Raw genomic sequence first — 18,923 nt, 5'->3', positions numbered from 1 at the left:
ATAAAGTTGAAAGATAGTTAGATTGAAAGGTGAAAATTGTAAGGTTAGATAGATGTGGTGAATATTATGAGAAATATGATGAGAATGGACAGTGCCCTGGTCCATTTGCTAGATTCCTAGAAGTCATGATATGTGTGCTCAATACACAATGCCAAGCAGACCACAACAAAAAATGATGTTGCGGAAAAGCATAAGCGTACATTAATATGGTTAGAAGTATGTTAATTAAATTCATCTTTACCCATATCTTTGTGGATGTATGCATTACGAACCGCTCAATACTTATTAAACAGGATTCCTAGTAAGTCAGTTCCAAAGAAACCTTTTGAATTGTGGATAAGAAAGAAACTTAGTTTAAGCCACCTGCATGTTTCAGGTTGCCAAGTAGAAATATGAACCTATAATCCATACGAAAAGAAACTGGATTCAAGAACAACCAGTGGTTTTTCATTGGTTCGCCAGATAAATTAAAAGGGTATATATTTTATTGTCCTAGCCATAATACGAGAATAGTTGAAATTGGAAATGCAAGGTTCGTTAAAGATGGCAAAATTAGAGGGAGTTTGGAACTGCGTAAAGTGGACATTCAAGAAGTTGGGGTGAAAATTCCTTTATCTATAACTTCTTCTCAAGTTATTGATCTTATAGTTATTAACTCTGTAACAATCCACTTGAAGAACAAACTGATGGTCAAATACCACATAATAATAGTATAATGAATAAACTTATAATGGAAGAACCACAAGAAATAGAATTAAGAAGATTGGCTATTTCTGATGATTACATGGTTTATTTACATATATCAAAATTTGACTTAGGTATTGACAATGATCCAGTTTCATTTTCACATGCTATTAAAAGCGATAATTTTGTCAAATAGTTAGATGCCATGATAGAAGAGTAAAAATCATGAATTACAATGTGGTTTGGGACCTTGTGGAATTGCCTAAAAGAAGTAAAAGAGTTGGCTGTGAATGGGCCAAGCAATATTGAACGATACAAAGCTAGACTTGTTGCCAAAGATATACTTAAAACAATAATATTGACTATAAGGAGTTTTTTTCTCCTATCTCTAAAAAGATTAATTAAGAATGATTATGACTTTAATTACTCATTTTGACTTAGAGCATCATTAAATGGATGTGAAATTTTCTTTTCTAAATGAGAATTTAGATGATGAAGTGTTCATAGATCAACTAGAAGATTTTGTGGTTGAAAGAAATGAGCATATAGTGTGTAGGCTAAAGAGGTCAACATATGGCTTAAACAAGCTTCCCGACTATGGTATCTTAAGTTTAGTGATACCATCACATCTTTTGGATTTAAAGAAAACATCACTGATCGATATATATATCTAAAGATCAGTGAGAGTACATTTATAATTCTTGTTATGTATGTTGATGATGTCTTGCTTGGCTACTAATGACTTTGGTTTATTATGTCAAACCAAATGATTTCTCTCTAAGAAATTTGAAATGAAAGATGTGGGAGAGGCATCCTATGTAATTGGAATTGAATATTCCGTGATCGAGCACATTAACTATTAAGATTGTCTCAAAAAGCATATATAAAATTTTAGATGGATAAATGCTCTTCAAGAGTAGTTCCAATTTAGAAAGGGGATAAGTTTAATCTCATGTAATGTCTAAAGAATGAAATTGAATGAAATCAAATGGAAATCATTCCTTATGCTTATATTATTGGAAGTTTAATGTATGCACAAACTTGTACTGGACCAGATATCATTTTTGTTGTCGGTATTAAAGTGATCTAGGAATATTGGATCTAGGGGTGTTCAAATGACCCGATAACCTGCATAACCTGGACCACCCAACCCAAATTATAAAGGTTGGGTTGGGTTAGTTTAAAAATTGGGTTGGGTTGGATTTTTTTTTTTTTTTTTTTTTTTTTTTTTGTATCTTTTAGATTTGGGTTGGGTCTCAAGTTGCATTTTTTAAAAATACGAGTTGACCCAACCTAACCCGAATTACTTTTATATATATGGAAGAAACTCGTATGAGGAGAACCTTAAGCGGAAGCGGATCGACCAAATTTTATAGATACATACATACTAACTAACTAACTAACTAACTAACTATATATATATATATATTGATATATATATAGATATAGATATAGATATATACATACATACATACTAACTATATATAGAGAGAGAGATATATATATTGAAGGAACTCATATGAGGAGAACCTTGAGCAGAAGCGGATCGACCAAATTCCATTAATTATTGAATACAAAGTTTACAGTAAACATACAAATAGATATGCATTCAAAATTAAATTACAACATGCTTTATAAAGAAAATGGGTTTCAAGAAACCTCACCTTTGAAGAACCTTTCTTCGTGTTTCTCCCTCGAACAGTCACGAACAACTTGAATACCTTTTTCAAGAATTTCTTGAACTAAAACCCGGACACAACCATAATGCTACCTCGGTATTCTCAGGGTGAGAACCTAGGAATGGTGGGCTCTAATCATTTTGGTTTAGAGGAAAAAGTTAATGTGTGGAGGAAGAAGATTGAGAGCTTTCTCACAAGACAAACTTACCAAACTTTTCTGTAACAACTTTCTCTCAACCAAGTACCAAATCGTAGAGAAAAAAAAACCAATTTTTCTTTTAGCCAAAATACCGTTTTGCCATGTAGTTACATCTAACTTCTTAAGTACCACTGATTCCTCTAATGAACAATAAGTCATAGTTCTACTATGACCAAGTCTTTCTCGGGTCAGGAGAGGGTGTGACCACTATGTTCAAGACCCAAAATTAGTCCTTAAGGAGTAATTTATCAACTTGCCCCTGCATCGGACAAACTACAAGATTACAAGGAGATTTAGGACACCGTTACCAACATATATATACATACATATAAATTTGTTTGTTGGCGCTTTGAACAACCAAGTACGGGAGTTTTGCTATTCAAAATTCTTATTTAGAATATTTATTTATTTGTAGTTAATTATGATTATAACCTTAGTGTTTAGAGTAGTGCACTATATAAACTCTCCAAACTTAGAGGCGTCGTTTGTGTAGTCAAAAAACATTTTCTCTAATATTACTAATCTCTCTCTACCCCGTGAACGTAGCTAGCACACCATTAATAAACCACGTATATCTGTATGTTAATTCTTTTACGTTATTTTATATTCTTTAATTATCGATTTTGTAATATATATATATATAGAGTTTTAAGTGTACACGGCTTGCACTTATTTTCTGTCGCTTAAAGCCTTAGATCCTCAACAAAGTTCGTTGTTCGCCTTTTACTTCTCGCATTCTCCATCCCTCTTCGATTTTTTCTGCTTGAGCTTAGCCTTTGTCTCCACTCTTTGTTCATCTTCTACCTCTCACATTCTTCTCCATAGTTCAAGCTTTAGCTTCAGTTTATCGTGGGTTTACCTTCGTTCGTTCCATTTTTCTGCTCAACTTTAGTTTCATTTGTCTACCCACCTCTAACAGTCATTTGTTTACCATCGTTCTTCCACTTCATCTTTGTCAGCGTTAGTCGTTTTTTTGTCGTCATTCAAGGTTTGTAATTTTAGATCTCAAACTGTCGTTCGTCTACCTTTGTCTCTAACTTTTTTTTAAAAAAAAATCAAAATTTCATTTCTTGATATCTCAAATTCGAGTGACGAATTTCGAGATTTGTAAAACTATAAATTCATTTATGGTTGTATCGAAAAATAGGGAGAAAAAAACACACAATAACTCGACAACCTAACCTAATCCAACCTGGACTTTAAAGGTTGGGTTGGGTTAGGTACTCTATTTGGGTCATTCTGGTAGACAACTCAACCAACTTGAATTTATGAGTTGGTCTAAAATATTCCTTTAACCAAACCCAACCCATGTACGCCCCTAATTGGATCATTCGAAAGCTCCAAAGAAATTGTTAAGGTATCTGCAAGGAACATACTATATGCTTACTTACAGAAGATCTAATCATCTTGAGGTGATTGGATATTCAGATTCAGATTTCGCCGGATACATGGATGCATGAAAATCCACATTTGGCCATTTGTTCCTATTATGTAGAGGAGCAACTTCATGGAAAAGTATGAAGAAGATTATTATCGTTGCATCCACTATGAAAGCTAAATTTGTAGTATTCTTTAAGGCTATAGTTAATAATGTGCAGAACTTTATTTCAAGACCTGATATTATCGACAGTATTGTCAGGTTGCTAAAAATTTATTATGATAATTCTGTAGCGGTCTTCTTATTAAAAAAAAAAAAAAAAAAAAAAAGACGACAAGTATTCTAAAGGTGCTAAATAAATGAAATTAAATACTTAGTTATTAAAGAAGATGTTCAGAAACAAAGGGTTGCCATCAAAGATATTTAATGTTTGGGGTTAATGCCTTAAAGCTCATAACTTTGTAAATAAACTATCTGCCGATTAATAAAATAATTTGTTATTTTATGTTTTGCATAACATATCCAATAAAACAGAAAATTCAAGGTTATTGTATGAAACTTGAACATGTATGTTATTGACATGCAAGAGGATTATGTTCAAGAAATAACCTAAAGGTTTATAGTACATTGATAAGGTTGGTGACACTATGGATAAGGCCCACTTTGTAATAGTTACAAATGGTTTGATCCAAACTGTTCATGTGGAGACATGTGGGTGGACGTATCTTAGAAGATCAGACCATGAAATATTTAACCTCTCTTTGTAAATCCATTATTTTTTTAGATTGATATATAATAGGAAGATCATGTACGACTTAATCTTAATCCTAAGTGACTTATGAACTCCTAGTCTGTGAGGTGGATCCTTTATTTTGCATGGATGAGAGTGGCCCAAGTTGTCAACTCAATAAGTCTATCATATTAGGGATTTGACTAAATAGAGAGTTGGGAACATGACTTCACAAGATGAAATTCACCCCTTCCCATATAGGGTAAGTAGATGAATAGCTCCATTAAGTGCTAATTTCGGGTCTTGAGAAAAGGGATTCCACCCTCTCATTGGCCCCAGAGGGACCTAGTTTATGGTTGGACCATAAACAAATTGTTCATTAGAGGAATTAGTAGGATTTAAGGAAAAGATGTAATTATATGGGTGAAACAGATATTTTGAGCTAGATATAATTATGAAAAATCGTAAAGAATCAACTTGCTTATATTAATTATTTTCATGGACACAACTTGTCCTACCGTGCATAAAAACTCAAATACGGGTCTATAGTGGTTTGCTCTTTATGTAATAAATGAAGGTTAATTTAATTATAGAGTTTAATTAATTAATCTTGGATCATAGGAGCTTATAATATGCATATCCATAAGGTCCCCTTGCTAGCTCACCATGGACCAACAAGGATCAATTATGATTGAAAGAAAATTTGCATTGTTTGAATTTTTTAAGGAAAATATTAATTGTATTGGATACAATTAATATACAATTTGTTATAAAGTTTATTTGAATGAGGTTCAATTAGTAACTTTATAATATTGAGAATTAATTATTTATATGGATGAGATCCATATAAATAAGTTATTTAATTGAATTAAATAGAGGGAGAATTAATTAATTTATTTGAATTGGATTCAAATAATTAATTATTTAATTAGGATGAAATTCAAATTATAGATTTTGCAAGAGATAAATATTTAAATATGATTTAGATATTTTAAATAATTTAATATGAGATATTATCTGGACAGATATTTATTAATACTAGATATTATTTAATACTTAATTTAAATCTCTATAAAAGGATTATCCCAATAGGGTTAGTAGTAACTGAAAGAGTTTGAAATCGGCCTTAAAGATTTACTTTTTTCCTCTAAAAACCAACATTGTACATCCACTTTTAGTTTTTTCAACTGACATCAAAACCCAGATTTCTTATAGTGAAAATTGATTTTAGAAAAATCTAAAATCATTTTAAAATTATTTTGGAGGAATTAGGTGATTTTTGTTAAGTGATTAACTGATAATCAGTTTCAAAATGCCTATTTAATTAAGTTTTTCTTAAAATATTGTTGGTTGGATATTTATGAAATTGTTTTTTTTAAAATATTGGAACAAAAAATGACAGACATTGTCTGTCATTAAATTGTTAATAAAACAAACAATTATATAATTTTTATTTTTTTTTCAAAATCTATTATAAACATTCACTTTACTCAAAATATCAATAATGCATATAAGAAATAACAATGAAATAAATAGGAATAGATATTTACCCTAATGATTTAGTTAAATAATAATTTCTCAAATAGAAAATACCATTTTGAGTAATTAGGTAATTCTAAATCCATTTTTAGAACCAAACATAATAATTCAAAACCACTTTAAAAAGTTTGGACCAAAACATTAATTTGATTATCTAAAAACTAATTTGATCAATTATACCTAAATTTCTTTTTCTAAAATCACGTATTCCAATTATCATTCTGGTCTTCCCTCTAATATTATTATGAACATTTATACTCTCACTCAACAAAATGCTATTGCTACAAGCCATTTTGAATTTTGATTTCATCATACTTGTCGTTTCCTTTCATAAGTAATGTTAAACGATGATTTAATATATTAATGGTATAATTTTTCTAAAACTGTAAAAATAATGCATTCAATTCCCATGGTGGTCACATCTCTTGAGATATTAAAACTTTACAAAGTCTTTGATAAAAAAAAAAAAAAAAAAAAAAAAAAAAAAAAAAAAAAATTATGGCGTGGGTCTAAATAAATTAGTCAAAATAAAAAATTTGTTAAAATGCAAAGGACAAAATTTAAAATGTTGAAATTATATGGACTAAATTAAAAAAAAAATACTTAAATTTTAGAGACTCTTTTTTAGCATTAGAGACTAAAACATATATAGGTTTAAATACTACTTTAGTCCCTATAGTTTTGGTTTTAGTTCATTTTGATTCTTATGTTTTTCAAATTGTTCATTTTGATCTCTATACTAATTTTGGTTCATTTTGGTCCCTATATTTTAAAGATGTTCATTTTAGTTCTTGTACTTTTAATTTTTGTTCATTTTGGTTTTTATACTCTTAAAAAGTTGTCATTTTGATCCCTTCATTTTCATTTTTAAAGGATAAAATGATCTTTTTTAAAAAAGTTATGAACTAAAGTTAAAAGAAGTATATAGACCAAAATGAACAAAAGTTGAAAATATAGGAACTAAGATAATAATTCGAAAGTAAAAAGATTAAAATGAACCAAAAAAATCAAAAGTATAACCAAAGTAGTATTTAAAGCAACGTGTATATATATTAGTTTATAAAAATATTCAATAAACTAAGGAGGATTATATTATATTATAAGAATGTACAAAATTAATCTTATGCAATTTGTAAAAGTAATTATATTAAATAATGTTTCAACAAAATATTCAAATATTAAAAAATTTAAAAATACATGTAGGCACAATCAATGCACGTGGTGGAACAGTAGTCGACCAAAAAGGAAAGAAAATAGAAAAGCTAATGTGTTTTTTTACAATCTTACCCCCGAAGAAAATGGAGAAACGTGGTGGTTCCGTTTTCCATTTTTGTCTTTCAAGGACGCCACGAGGATGATGACAAAGTCAACCAAATCCCATTAATGAACAAATTCCTGAGCGAGATTCCATACAGTGACCCATTCCCCAAAGATTCTTCTTCCTCTTCTTCTGGGCAATTCATTTCAACCCAGATTTAGCTTCATCTATTTGAAATTTCCATCAGATCTTCTTCATATCTCATTTCTGCTTGATCTTTGTGGTGGTTCTTCCTTACTAAGAACAACCCTTCTTCTCCCCTGAGTCTATGGGGGACGAGAGAAGGGCCGATGCTAAAATTGCTCAAAAACTAACGATTCTTCCTTTAATCGCTTTGATTTTCTACGACGTTTCTGGAGGACCCTTTGGAGTGGAGGATTCAGTGAGCACTGGCGGAGGTCCGCTTCTGGCTTTGTTGGGTTTCTTAGTTTTTCCGTTTATTTGGAGTATTCCGGAGGCTTTGGTCACGGCGGAGCTTGCCACTAGTTTCCCTCAAAATGGCGGGTATGTGGTCTGGATTTCCGCTGCTTTTGGCCCTTTTTGGGGTTTTCAAGAAGGGTTTTGGAAATGGTTCAGTGGGGTAATGGATAATGCTTTGTATCCTGTTTTGTTTCTCGATTACTTGAAACGTTCGTTTCCTGTTTTTAACCATGTATTTGCTCGAATTCCAACTTTATTAGGAATCACTGCTTCTTTAACTTACTTAAACTATCGTGGTCTGCACATTGTTGGGGTCTCTGCTGTTGTTCTTGCTGCGTTTTCGCTTTGCCCTTTTGTGGTGATGACCCTTCTTTCAATTCCCAGAATAAGGCCTAAAAAGTGGCTAGTTGTAGAGTATAGTAAAGTGAATTGGAGGGGTTATTTCAATAGTATGTTTTGGAATCTGAACTATTGGGATAAAGCAAGTACTTTAGCAGGGGAGGTTGAAAATCCTAGCAAAACTTTCCCTAAGGCTATGTTTGGAGCTGTGGTTTTGGTGGTTTCTTCTTATTTGATTCCTCTTCTGGCTGGGACTGGTGCCTTGGAATCAGATTCAAGTGAATGGAGTGATGGGTATTTTGCAGAAGTTGGGGCTTTGATTGGTGGGGTGTGGCTGAAGTGGTGGATTCAAGCTGCTGCTGCTATGTCTAACATGGGATTGTTTGAGGCTGAAATGAGCAGTGATGCATACCAACTGCTTGGGATGAGTGAGATGGGAATGCTTCCTTCTGTGTTTGCTGCAAGGTTAGTGGTTCTTTTCAGTTTCCTTTTCACTGTAGACTGTATTGGTAGCAAATTTGTACCTCAAATTGGTAGTAGTGATTCAAAATATCAATCCTTTGAGGGCAAGGTCGAAGGTTTAAATCACCACTTACATATACCGAAGGTAGCTCAAATGAGTCGGGATAACAATATGCATTTTAGTCGTAAGTCGAAATTGACATAACTCATCGTCATAGAAGGATGATAGAATGAGGAGGATTCCAAAAGATTAACAGTCTGAAAGTAGAATCCCTAAAACTGTAACACTCGTAGGGGCAATTTTAGCTTCCAAGATGAGTTTATATAGCTCAAAGATTATAAGATATATGTTTGATCATCCCACATATTGATCCATTTGATTTACGGCACATTGTGGATGCAAAATGTTAGAATGCCTTGAACATGTAATCTAACACTTTGAAACCTATTGTGTATTTATATTTATATTATTTACGATTTTTGCTCTAGGGTTTAGAGAGGTGAGCTATATATAAAACCCTCTAAACCTCCAGATGCCTTACAATCTGTATTATCTGATTTTGTCTCTAATAAAATCTGATCTCTCTCTGTCCATAGACGTAGCTAACACACTGTTAGTAAACCACATCACTTCTGTATCCATTTCTCTACCATTTACTTGACACGCTTTCTTTCATTTGTTGATTTTATAACCCTAAAGCTGATCTTATTGAACTATGGTCTCTTATTCACTTTGCAGATCCAAATATGGGACACCCACATTCAGCATTTTGTGCTCTGCCATGGGGGTTATCTTCCTTTCATGGATGAGTTTCCAAGAAATACTTGAGTTTCTCAACTTCCTATACTCTGTAGGAATGCTTTTGGAGTTTGCTGCCTTTATAAAACTAAGAATAAAGAAGCCAGACCTCAACAGACCCTACAGAGTTCCCTTGCAAACATTTGGTGTCACAATGCTTTGCTTCCCACCAGCAGCCTTGCTTGTTCTTGTCATGTGTTTAGCTTCTGCAAAAACATTCTTAATCAGTGGGATTATAGTTACTGTGGGGTTTCTTCTGTACCCTACTCTTTTGCAAGCAAAGAATAAAAGATGGGTAAAATTTATTTCAGAACAGCCAGAAGCTACTCTTCCTGATGTGGAAGATAGGCTGGTCGAGTCGCACGCCCAGCAAGAAGTTCCCAATGAGGCAGAGGTTCGGCTTCTTTCAGAATCTTCTTCGTCTTCGAATATAGCCCAGCAATAACATCCACAGATTATCCAAGTCGGACGCCGGAAAAACATGCCCTTTCGAAGCTTACTCGAAAGGGAAAGTTCACTTCTGCAATGTTCTGAGAAGACTGCTTGATTGACATATTGTTATGTAAACATATTTATGTACAAATTGTTTGTATATTCTTTTGAAAGGTTGTTACTCATGTTCTCAATGGATGTAACACAAAAGGGTTAGTTATGTATGACCCTTTTAATTAGAATTCAATAAAGCTTAAAAAGGAAGAACTTTAAGTGTTTAGAAATATATTTTTTTATTTTTTATTTTTTTGCACTTAGGGGCTCTTTGGGGCGTGGGGCGTTGAGATGATATAAGATATCTGGAGTTCTGATGTCTAGAGAGTTTTGATATGTGTATTTGGGGTACAGAGTTGTGTTGTCTGAATTCATATGTTTGTGTTTGAGTTCATATGTCTGGGTATGCAGAGTTCATATATTAGTGATATCTGGTTCGATTTTTGTACTCTAAAATAATTTGTTTGTATGAATACTATTTTTTTTAAAAGTCTTATAATTCAATTGTTATATTAATTCAGTATTTTGTATTCAATTATTGTCTTTTAAATAATTATTTATTATTGTTGTTTAAAAAAAACTCAGTCAAAATTTAAGATTAATCGTAAATAGTCAACAAATTACCAACATTTAAAAATACAAAATTTAATTCTAAGTCATGATCCTACCAACTCTTTTTCTAAAACCTTTTTTCACTTTTTAATACTAAATATATATATATATAATTTTCAATCATGATTTGAATTTTGAAAAAAGTTTTAAAAGTAAGAAATAAAAAATAAAAATAAACGAGGGAAAGTAATATTTATAAATTTAATTTTTAAAAACTATCGAGAATTAAAGGGTTATGAATGGTTAGCTAAATTTTTTTTGCTTCTGTTTCATTGAGGTTTTTCTTATATATATTCACGGATGAGTTAGAAGTAGATTTTGAATATTGTTGTATATGAAGAGATTTTTTTTTTTTTTTTGAGAAATTGTGTACAAAGATTTAATCCAAAATATTGTGATTTTTTAATGGGCATTATATAGATAAATAAGTGATATACTAAGCAAATAAAAATGAAAACTTGAATGACATAATTTATAGATAATAAATTATTAATATACTCTATCACAGGATACTGGAGGAAAAAACGATGTATGTAAATTGAAGGTAAAAAATGGGTGCATGGAACTAGATTGAAATACCATGATTTCTTAATAAAATGGATATAATGGGAAAAAAAAAAAGAAGAATAAACTCAAGAAAAGAATAAAGAAATAAAAACGTAAGTGGGTCATAGGAAGGGAGGAGAGAGTGACGGTCGAGTATGAGAAGGGAGGAAATATAGGAAGTGGGGGTGGAGAAAGTGAGAAGTTGTTAAATGAGGGTTACCGTGCGCTTATTGAAGGAAGTAAAAATGAGATACGGTATATCAGTGGACCAAACAGTGATATAGGAGCTATATTATCTCTCCACATAGGAATTGGGCCCCAAACAGGCCCTTAAAAAGTTTCAAGGTGGGTCTAGCTATTCACTTTACTGGTTTGAGTTAAAAGATATTTTTAACCCAATTTAATGGTTTAGTTGTCCATTTATTAGATTCAAATATCTCTAATTGGATGATCGACTCTATGATTTTCTATATTCATAAAAGAATTTTATAGAGATAATTGATTAAAAGTTCTCATCTTAGACTCCAAAATGGTATTTGCCCTACTTCCATTTAAAGATTTTTGCCCTACTTCAAATTTAAAAATTTTGTCTTGCTTGCATCATCATGAGCCAAAGTTACAAAACTATCCTTAATTTTTTTTTCCTTTTCTTCTTCTTTTTCTCAAATTTCATTCTTCCATTTGTGTTAGCCATTCTCCATTTTTTCTTTCTTCAATTGTCGTCGACCATTGGAACGTTGCAGAAGTGTCATTGCTAACCATCAGAACGTTAGATGTAGTGGACCGAGATAATGAAGAGCAAGATGCGAGAGTACAAGAGAGGAAATCAAGAGAGAGGAGGTTGAGAGTTCAAGAGTGTGTAAGAGAGGAAATCGAGAGAAAGAAGAGGTTGAGAGAGCGAGATATGGAGACAGAGAAGAGCAAGAGTGATGGCCAATCCGCATGTATAAGGTTCTATTTTGATATTTCATCCCAATATGATGTCAACCAATGATAGAAAAAACCTCATTTAAAAGGGAGGGAAATTTTCATTTTCTCCCCCAATTTTGGGTCATCCATCCAATGGACTTGAATTTTATACCTCTATTCATATGCAAGCAATGACAAAAAAATGATCTTCACAAAATAAGGTTTTATAACCATTTTAAAACAGTTTTTTTTTTTTTTTTTAATATTTTATTCTCTTTCTTTCTTTCTCAACTCTCGCTTTATTTCTCTCTAAATCTCCTTTATCTCTTCTTTCTCTAGATTCCATCTCCGATGATGACAATGCTCCTATCACTGATTTCATCTCCGACAACGATAAAAATGACAACAGTGACAACAGACAGAGTTGTTTTTTCTTCCTCCAACAATGTGTGATGGTAAGTGGCGACAAACTGAGTTTTTCCATATACCAAACGAACTAAGCATGGAGGACAAGAGCAAGAAAGTGATAAACCATAGAATAGCTAGAAAGTGAGCAAGAACTAGAATAAGGGCGAGAAAGTGAGCTGAAACTAGAATTAGATTGAAAATAGCAAATAATAATAATAATAATAAGACGACTTAGTGGGGCCCACAAAAGGTTAGAAAACCTTGTTATAAAAAATCAAAAATTTTCATATTTCAAAAAAATCAATGAAACCTCAAATCTGTACAAAAGTCCCTATAAAGTGATGGAAGCAATATTATAAATGGCAGACTGAAATTCGTAAATTACACATATTTTTAGAGGGAGAGTTCTGAAAACTGAAATATAAATTTAGATGGCTGTAAATGCCAGACTTCCCATTTCTGCAGGGGTATGGTAACTTGTAAGCTTGAAGAGTGAACTACTACAATATTGAGCATATTGCTTCATCTCAACAAATGGGAAAAAAGAAATAGCAAAGTTGGACGACTATATAATAGAATTGATTCTCGTTAGTCGTCATTAAGAATTGAAACTTATACATTCTTATTTTGCTTACAGTACTTTTCAATACATGCAGTGATATTACCACAGGAACAATAATTTTGACATGAACCTGATACTATCCAAGCGCTATTTCACGTCTGAATCAACGAGCTACAGCTCAGTTCAGCATCCAAAGTCATATGGTACAAGTCCTTGCAACTCGGGGCCACTCAGCCTATTGTTCTCATAACTGCAGCAAAGAAAAGTACAGTTAATCGATCAACTGAGAATTTGTTATCACAGCAGAAAGTCATACAGCCATGCTATTCACTCGAACGTGTATTCAGGTATTCCAGGATTGATTGGTCATGGTGACAAGCAAGAAAAAAATGGGAAGGAGTGGCCAGAAATTCTCGAGAACTAAAACAAACATTTCCAAAGGCGATCAAGAAGAATGACGACTATGATCTATGAAGTATAAAATATGAATACTTTAATAAGGGAACCAGTCTGTCTGAGACATTTCAAACACTCCAACAGATACTTGGTATCACAGTTGTCATGAGTAAGGTACTAATTATACATACTCAAGAGTTCAACACTTATTTGGTATGTGTCAAATATTTGTACGATAAATCGAGAAATAGTACTGTGAGAGTACCAGTTAGGGAGACGTGGGAAAGATTAGTATAATATCAGTAAGAAGATAGTGGTTATTAGCTAGGGATATCTTGATCATAAATAGAAGGAATTAGAGACCTAGGAAGTGTGAATCATTTTAGTGAGACTTTGGGAGAGAGATGATTTATTGCAACTTTCTTTGTGTTTCTTTCTGTTTCCTTGACTTTTCTGTGTTAAGATACCTAACCTACTCTAAAGTCATAATAAAATTTGAGAGTAATACACATCAATTTTTTAAGTATATTTTAAATTCCCTATTGTGTAAAATATATATTTAAATTATGTATATTTTAATAAAAGTGTTCTAGTGTTTTAAAATTTTAGTAATAATGTGTCACCATGTTTGTATCGCTGCTTCGGGTTTGGCCCATGGTTGTTCAGCCATAATAAAATTCTACGAATGTCCAACCAGTGATCCAAGTATTTAGGTTCAGATAATATGCCAGACAAGAATTTGTCATTCTTCTATATGGGTACATTAATACAAATCTAGATATGTATATAATATTAGTTATGGAGTAGTTTTATTCTTATAATATGTTCAGAGCAGAACAAAAATCAAAAGAGATTCACCTTTCCATTGAAAAAGTAGCAAAGGGGCCATCAACTGGAATTGTTCCACAGAGATCATTGTTTGAGACATCACTGCAGGAAAAGTTAAGAGATAAGGTTAGTTTTCCATAAAATGAAGAGGGTTAGACTAGAGAAAACAAAGCAGTTGTTTCTAAACCAAACATACAAAATTTTGAGTTTAGAGAGTGATGCAAGTTCCCTTGGGATCAATCCTGTTAACTTGTTGTTGTTCATCCGTCTGTTTACACAAATTGAACCCCAGTTAGATACTATTTCAGAGAGTTGGGCATAACTTTTCATTGACAGTTCGAAAATTGCTTACAGAAATCTGAGTGACTCGAGTTTGGCGAAAGATTTCGGAATTTTTCCTTCAAATTTATTCTCATACAAGTCCATGCTCACAAGGTTTTTCAAATTACCAAGCTCTGTAGGGAGTTTTCCATTTAACCCATTCCTGTAGAGTTCCCTGCAGGGCATGGAAAAACAAGTCAAAAGTCAGTAGTGCTGCTAAATATAGCAAAACCATTGATTTTCCATAAAGAAGCTAAGATCTCAAGCTAGTTAACCTAATTTCATTTGTGGATTGGGAAACAAATTAAAGAGAACTCTGTCTGTAATCGAATTTACAAAGCATGTCTGCAAAACTGCTTCAAATAATTCTTTAGCAAATCAGAAAAAAGAAGGTTTTTTGTCTCCAAGCTAAGAATTTCTAACATGTTCACAGATCTTTTCAAAGAACCCAGATCTTATACTCTTCTGTTAGTTTCTCCAATTTACGTGCATCTCAAATTATCATAGGGACGATAACATGTCAGCTCATAGAGAAATTTTACAATATATCAAAAATGGAAGAACTCAAATACATGAAAAATATATATACACATATATAAATAATTCTCAAAATGATGATGTATAGAGCAGTACAGATATTGAAGATACTGGAGGTCGCCAATTTCAGGCCCCAAAGTCCCAGAAATGTTTGAATTTCCCAAATCCCTGAAAACGCAGAGGAAAGAGATTCAGTTTCAACGATGTTCCATGTTACAGGAAATCATAGAAACCCATATACAAATACAAGAAAAAAAACACAAGGGAAGAATCTCACAAGCGGATCACATGGTTATCAGAATCACAGGTAACATGAAACCAAGTGCAAGGATTAACCAGCGTAGGGTCCCAACTCTGCAGCACATTGGTGGGATCAGACAGCCTTCTCCTCAGAGCATGCAAAGCATTTCCTGAGACCAGAAGATCAACCAAAAAATGAGCAAGAAAAAGCTCAAAAGGGGGCGGGGGGAAGCCATAGAGGCAAAACATCAAACAGTTCACAGATATTCAATTGGATTCAAAGTATACCTTCAGAATTAGTGGAAATTACAGGGGAAAAAGAGAGACCCAGAAGGAGAAAAAGAATGAGGAGAGGGAGAGAAGCCATAGGGAGAGAGAAGAAAGCGAAAATAAAGAGAGAGAAGAAACCCCAGAAGAGAAATAGAGGTAAAAACAAAAACAGACTAGACAGTGGGATTTGAAGAGGAATCTGACTCAGAGAGATCGATCAGTCAAGTCAAAAGAAAAGAAAAGAGGGAAAGATAGAGAAATCAGAAAGAAACACTTTTAAGAGGCAGAACAGAGTACAGAACAGCAACAACAACAACAGGGAAGAAAAGAGGAAAAAAAAGAGAAATGGGTGTTGGGTGTTGGGTGTTGGGTTTTGATTGGTGGGTTCAGTTGGTGAGGAAACAGCTCCGCCGCGTGACTGGTGGTGGTGGGCCGGCCGTGAGGGCCCACCGCCGTTAACATAACTAACAAACAAACAAATCTTTCTTCTTTTCCAGGGCGTTGCTTTGGGGAACCGGCGGACTGAGAGAACATAGAGAAGAGGGGGTTTTGGTCTTTGGAAAGTCAAAAAGTTTTTGGGTCTGAAAATGGGACTAATTATGTCCTGATTTGTTCTTTTTCCTTTTGGAAAAATATATAATAATAATAATATTTTTTTTTTTACAAGAATCTTTTGATTCTTCATTGCTGTTATTTGGTAAAGCATGGATGGTTAAGATGGAATGTGAATAGGACATCCCTTAACTTCTTTTGTATGTTATGTAAGATCAAACATGTTGTGTGAATTTTTAGGAAAATGAAATTTGTCCGACTTTTTTAAAACAAAATCTTTTAAGAGGTGTAGATGTAGAGTTATGAAATATAGAATTCTTTTCCACGTTTATTTGATAAATGTGTAAATTTTAATGTGAATATTATTAAAATTAATGAATTTGAATTAAAAAATTCTTCTAATATTATGGGAGTACTATATTTTCTTTCTTCAAACTATAAATTTGCTTTAAAAAATATATGGGAAAAAACTTTTGATTCCCCTTTTGTCACTTTTAGTGATTGGTTATAGGGATATCTTAGGTAATTTCACATTTCAATATTAAATAAAATATTTTGCGATTTTTTTTTTTACATTTTCATATTTAATTCTCATTTTCATGATTATCTCTTCTCCCTTTTCTTTCTTTCTTTTATTTTTATTTTTACCCCTCTTCCCAACTTGGGTATGAAAAAAAAATTAAAAAAACACAATAAAACTTTAAATTACATTAAAAGAAAAAAACCATATAAAACATAATAAAAATAAATCTATTTACTATCTACTTCTTATCTTCTAAAATCTGAAAAGGGGCCATGAACGAAATATATATTATGAAAACTCAATTAAAATATAATCTTTTCTAATAAAAATCTAGATCTAAATTTATCTATAGTCTCCTATTATCTTAAAAAAATCAGGGATGAAAATTTCATTTTATCTGAAAATAATAATAATTGACATTAAAGAAATTTTCAAATAAAATCTAAATCTAAAATATAATATGGATATGATGTTAAAAAAAAAAAAAAAAAAAAACATAATAAAAATCTTAAAAAATCACATAAGTCACGTTAATTTTTTTTAAAAGAAAAATTTGTATCTGATCTAAAATCTAGAAGAATAGACATATATATATATATATATATATATATATATATATATATATATATATATTTCAGTTCTCTCTCTTTTTGGCATTAGGTTGAAGTGATAATAGGTTTTTTTTTTTTTTTTTTAGATTTTATCTAAGAATAATTCACATTCCAAAAAATAAAAATTTTTTATAAAAAAATTCTAGATTTAGATTTTATTTATAATCTCAAGTTATCTAAAAAAAAATCATAGATGAAAATCTCATTTTATCTAAAAATATTAGTAATTGACATTAAAGAAATTAAAAAAGCAATTGATACATTTTATCTAAAAAAAAATATTTCAAATAGTTTTATAATTTGTAAATATATTTGTTTGGAATGAAAATAGAATATAATCCTGATTTGAAATTTAAATTTCCCTATAAAAAGTTAAATTAAATTTCTTTCAATCAAGTAACTTCTCTCAAATTTCTTCTTCTTTTACTTTTTTATTTTTTAATTTAGTTTTTTAACTCACTCTTTCTAATTTTTTTCCTTTCATTTTTGTAGAATATTTATTTGTAGCATTATGGTATTTTTTTTTAGGCATTATCTCAAGATTTGAAATGTGAGAAATATCACATTTATCTCTCTCTTTTGTTTATCATATATCCTCTTCTTCTTTTTTGTTTAACATATATCCTCTTTTTCAATTATGATTTTTAATATTATTATAATTTTTTTATATGCTTTTGTGGCTCTTTTTTGTATACATTCAGATTCACCTATTCTTCCTCACATATTGAAGAAGTGAAAATGAAGACTTTACTTTTGAGGTTCAAAAAATTTGTTAAATGTTCAAGCAATTTAGAGATTGGTAAAGTAACAAACAAGACACTGATTGATTATTTTATGTAAACCAATGAGTAGGTTTATAATAATTTATTAGAGAAATTCTTATAAATAGAATTTTTTTAAAAATATTTACACTTTATTTACACTATATTTAAAAAGGCCCCAATTTATTATTTGTACATGTTTTGTACTTTTTTTCTTTTATAAATGTAACTATTATTTGTTCTCATACTATCAAAAGTTTGCACTCAGAGATCAAAAAATCAATTTTAAAACTTAAAAAAATAGTTTAAAAATATTTATTAATTCAAATTTGTTTTGAATAATATGAATTTTTTTAAATATAAAAAAAATGAATATTAAAGTAGAAGATTTTTATTTCAACTTATATTAGTATATTTTATTTCCAACATTATGAAACAACGCTAGAAGGAGGGTTTGAACCTCCGACCTTGTGGTTAACAGCCACACGCTCTAACCAACTGAGCTATTCCAGCATCTGAGATGAAGGAATATTAATAAAGTTTGAAAATGATTATAAAACCTTATTTCAAAAAACCAGATCAAATAACATTTTGACCCAACTTTTTAGGTCAATCTATCAAATAATCTAAAATATCTTTTATTTTGGTTGCTGAACTTCTATAAAAATACTAAAAAAAAAAAACCAATTTAAGCCCATTGAACATTGGATGCACGAATTAAAACTTTGTGTTGATGCAAAATTTGGGACAGAGGGGAAAACAACTGACCTTACATGACACCAATAGTTAAATTTATAATGTAGGGAAGAGATGA

The 18,923-nt window shown here is 31.4% G+C and overlaps 2 protein-coding genes and 1 non-coding gene across 3 annotated transcripts; 1 reads left to right on the top strand and 2 right to left on the bottom strand.

The window, feature by feature from the left end:
* The first annotated feature begins 7,541 nt into the window (after positions 1-7,541).
* PUT5 (Amino acid permease family protein) lies at positions 7,542-10,263 on the top strand. Its single transcript, XM_039032467.2, has 2 exons — positions 7,542-8,751; positions 9,488-10,263. The coding sequence occupies exons 1-2, from the start codon at positions 7,796-7,798 to the stop codon at positions 9,990-9,992; spliced, it is 1,461 nt and encodes a 486-aa protein (XP_038888395.1). The 5' UTR covers positions 7,542-7,795; the 3' UTR covers positions 9,993-10,263.
* Positions 10,264-12,930: 2,667 nt separating this feature from the next.
* Positions 12,931-16,273, bottom strand: LOC120077052 (leucine-rich repeat protein 2-like). Its single transcript, XM_039030893.2, has 7 exons — positions 15,681-16,273; positions 15,430-15,562; positions 15,249-15,320; positions 14,647-14,790; positions 14,491-14,562; positions 14,325-14,396; positions 12,931-13,320 (listed from the first exon to the last, which is right to left on the bottom strand). Exons 1-7 carry the CDS (start codon positions 15,757-15,759, stop codon positions 13,254-13,256), a joined length of 639 nt encoding a protein of 212 aa, XP_038886821.1. The 5' UTR covers positions 15,760-16,273; the 3' UTR covers positions 12,931-13,253.
* Positions 16,274-18,548: 2,275 nt separating this feature from the next.
* Positions 18,549-18,622, bottom strand: TRNAN-GUU (transfer RNA asparagine (anticodon GUU)). The gene has a single exon. It is a non-coding gene; the product is annotated as a tRNA-Asn (tRNA).
* Positions 18,623-18,923: the final 301 nt, after the last annotated feature.

The sequence above is a fragment of the Benincasa hispida genome, chromosome 5 (genome assembly GCF_027475165.1).
Source record: "Benincasa hispida cultivar pf3 chromosome 5, pf3_genome.v1.1, whole genome shotgun sequence".
In the NCBI taxonomy this organism is placed as follows: domain Eukaryota; kingdom Viridiplantae; phylum Streptophyta; class Magnoliopsida; order Cucurbitales; family Cucurbitaceae; genus Benincasa; species Benincasa hispida.
This window is presented reverse-complemented; position numbering and strand designations above follow the sequence as displayed.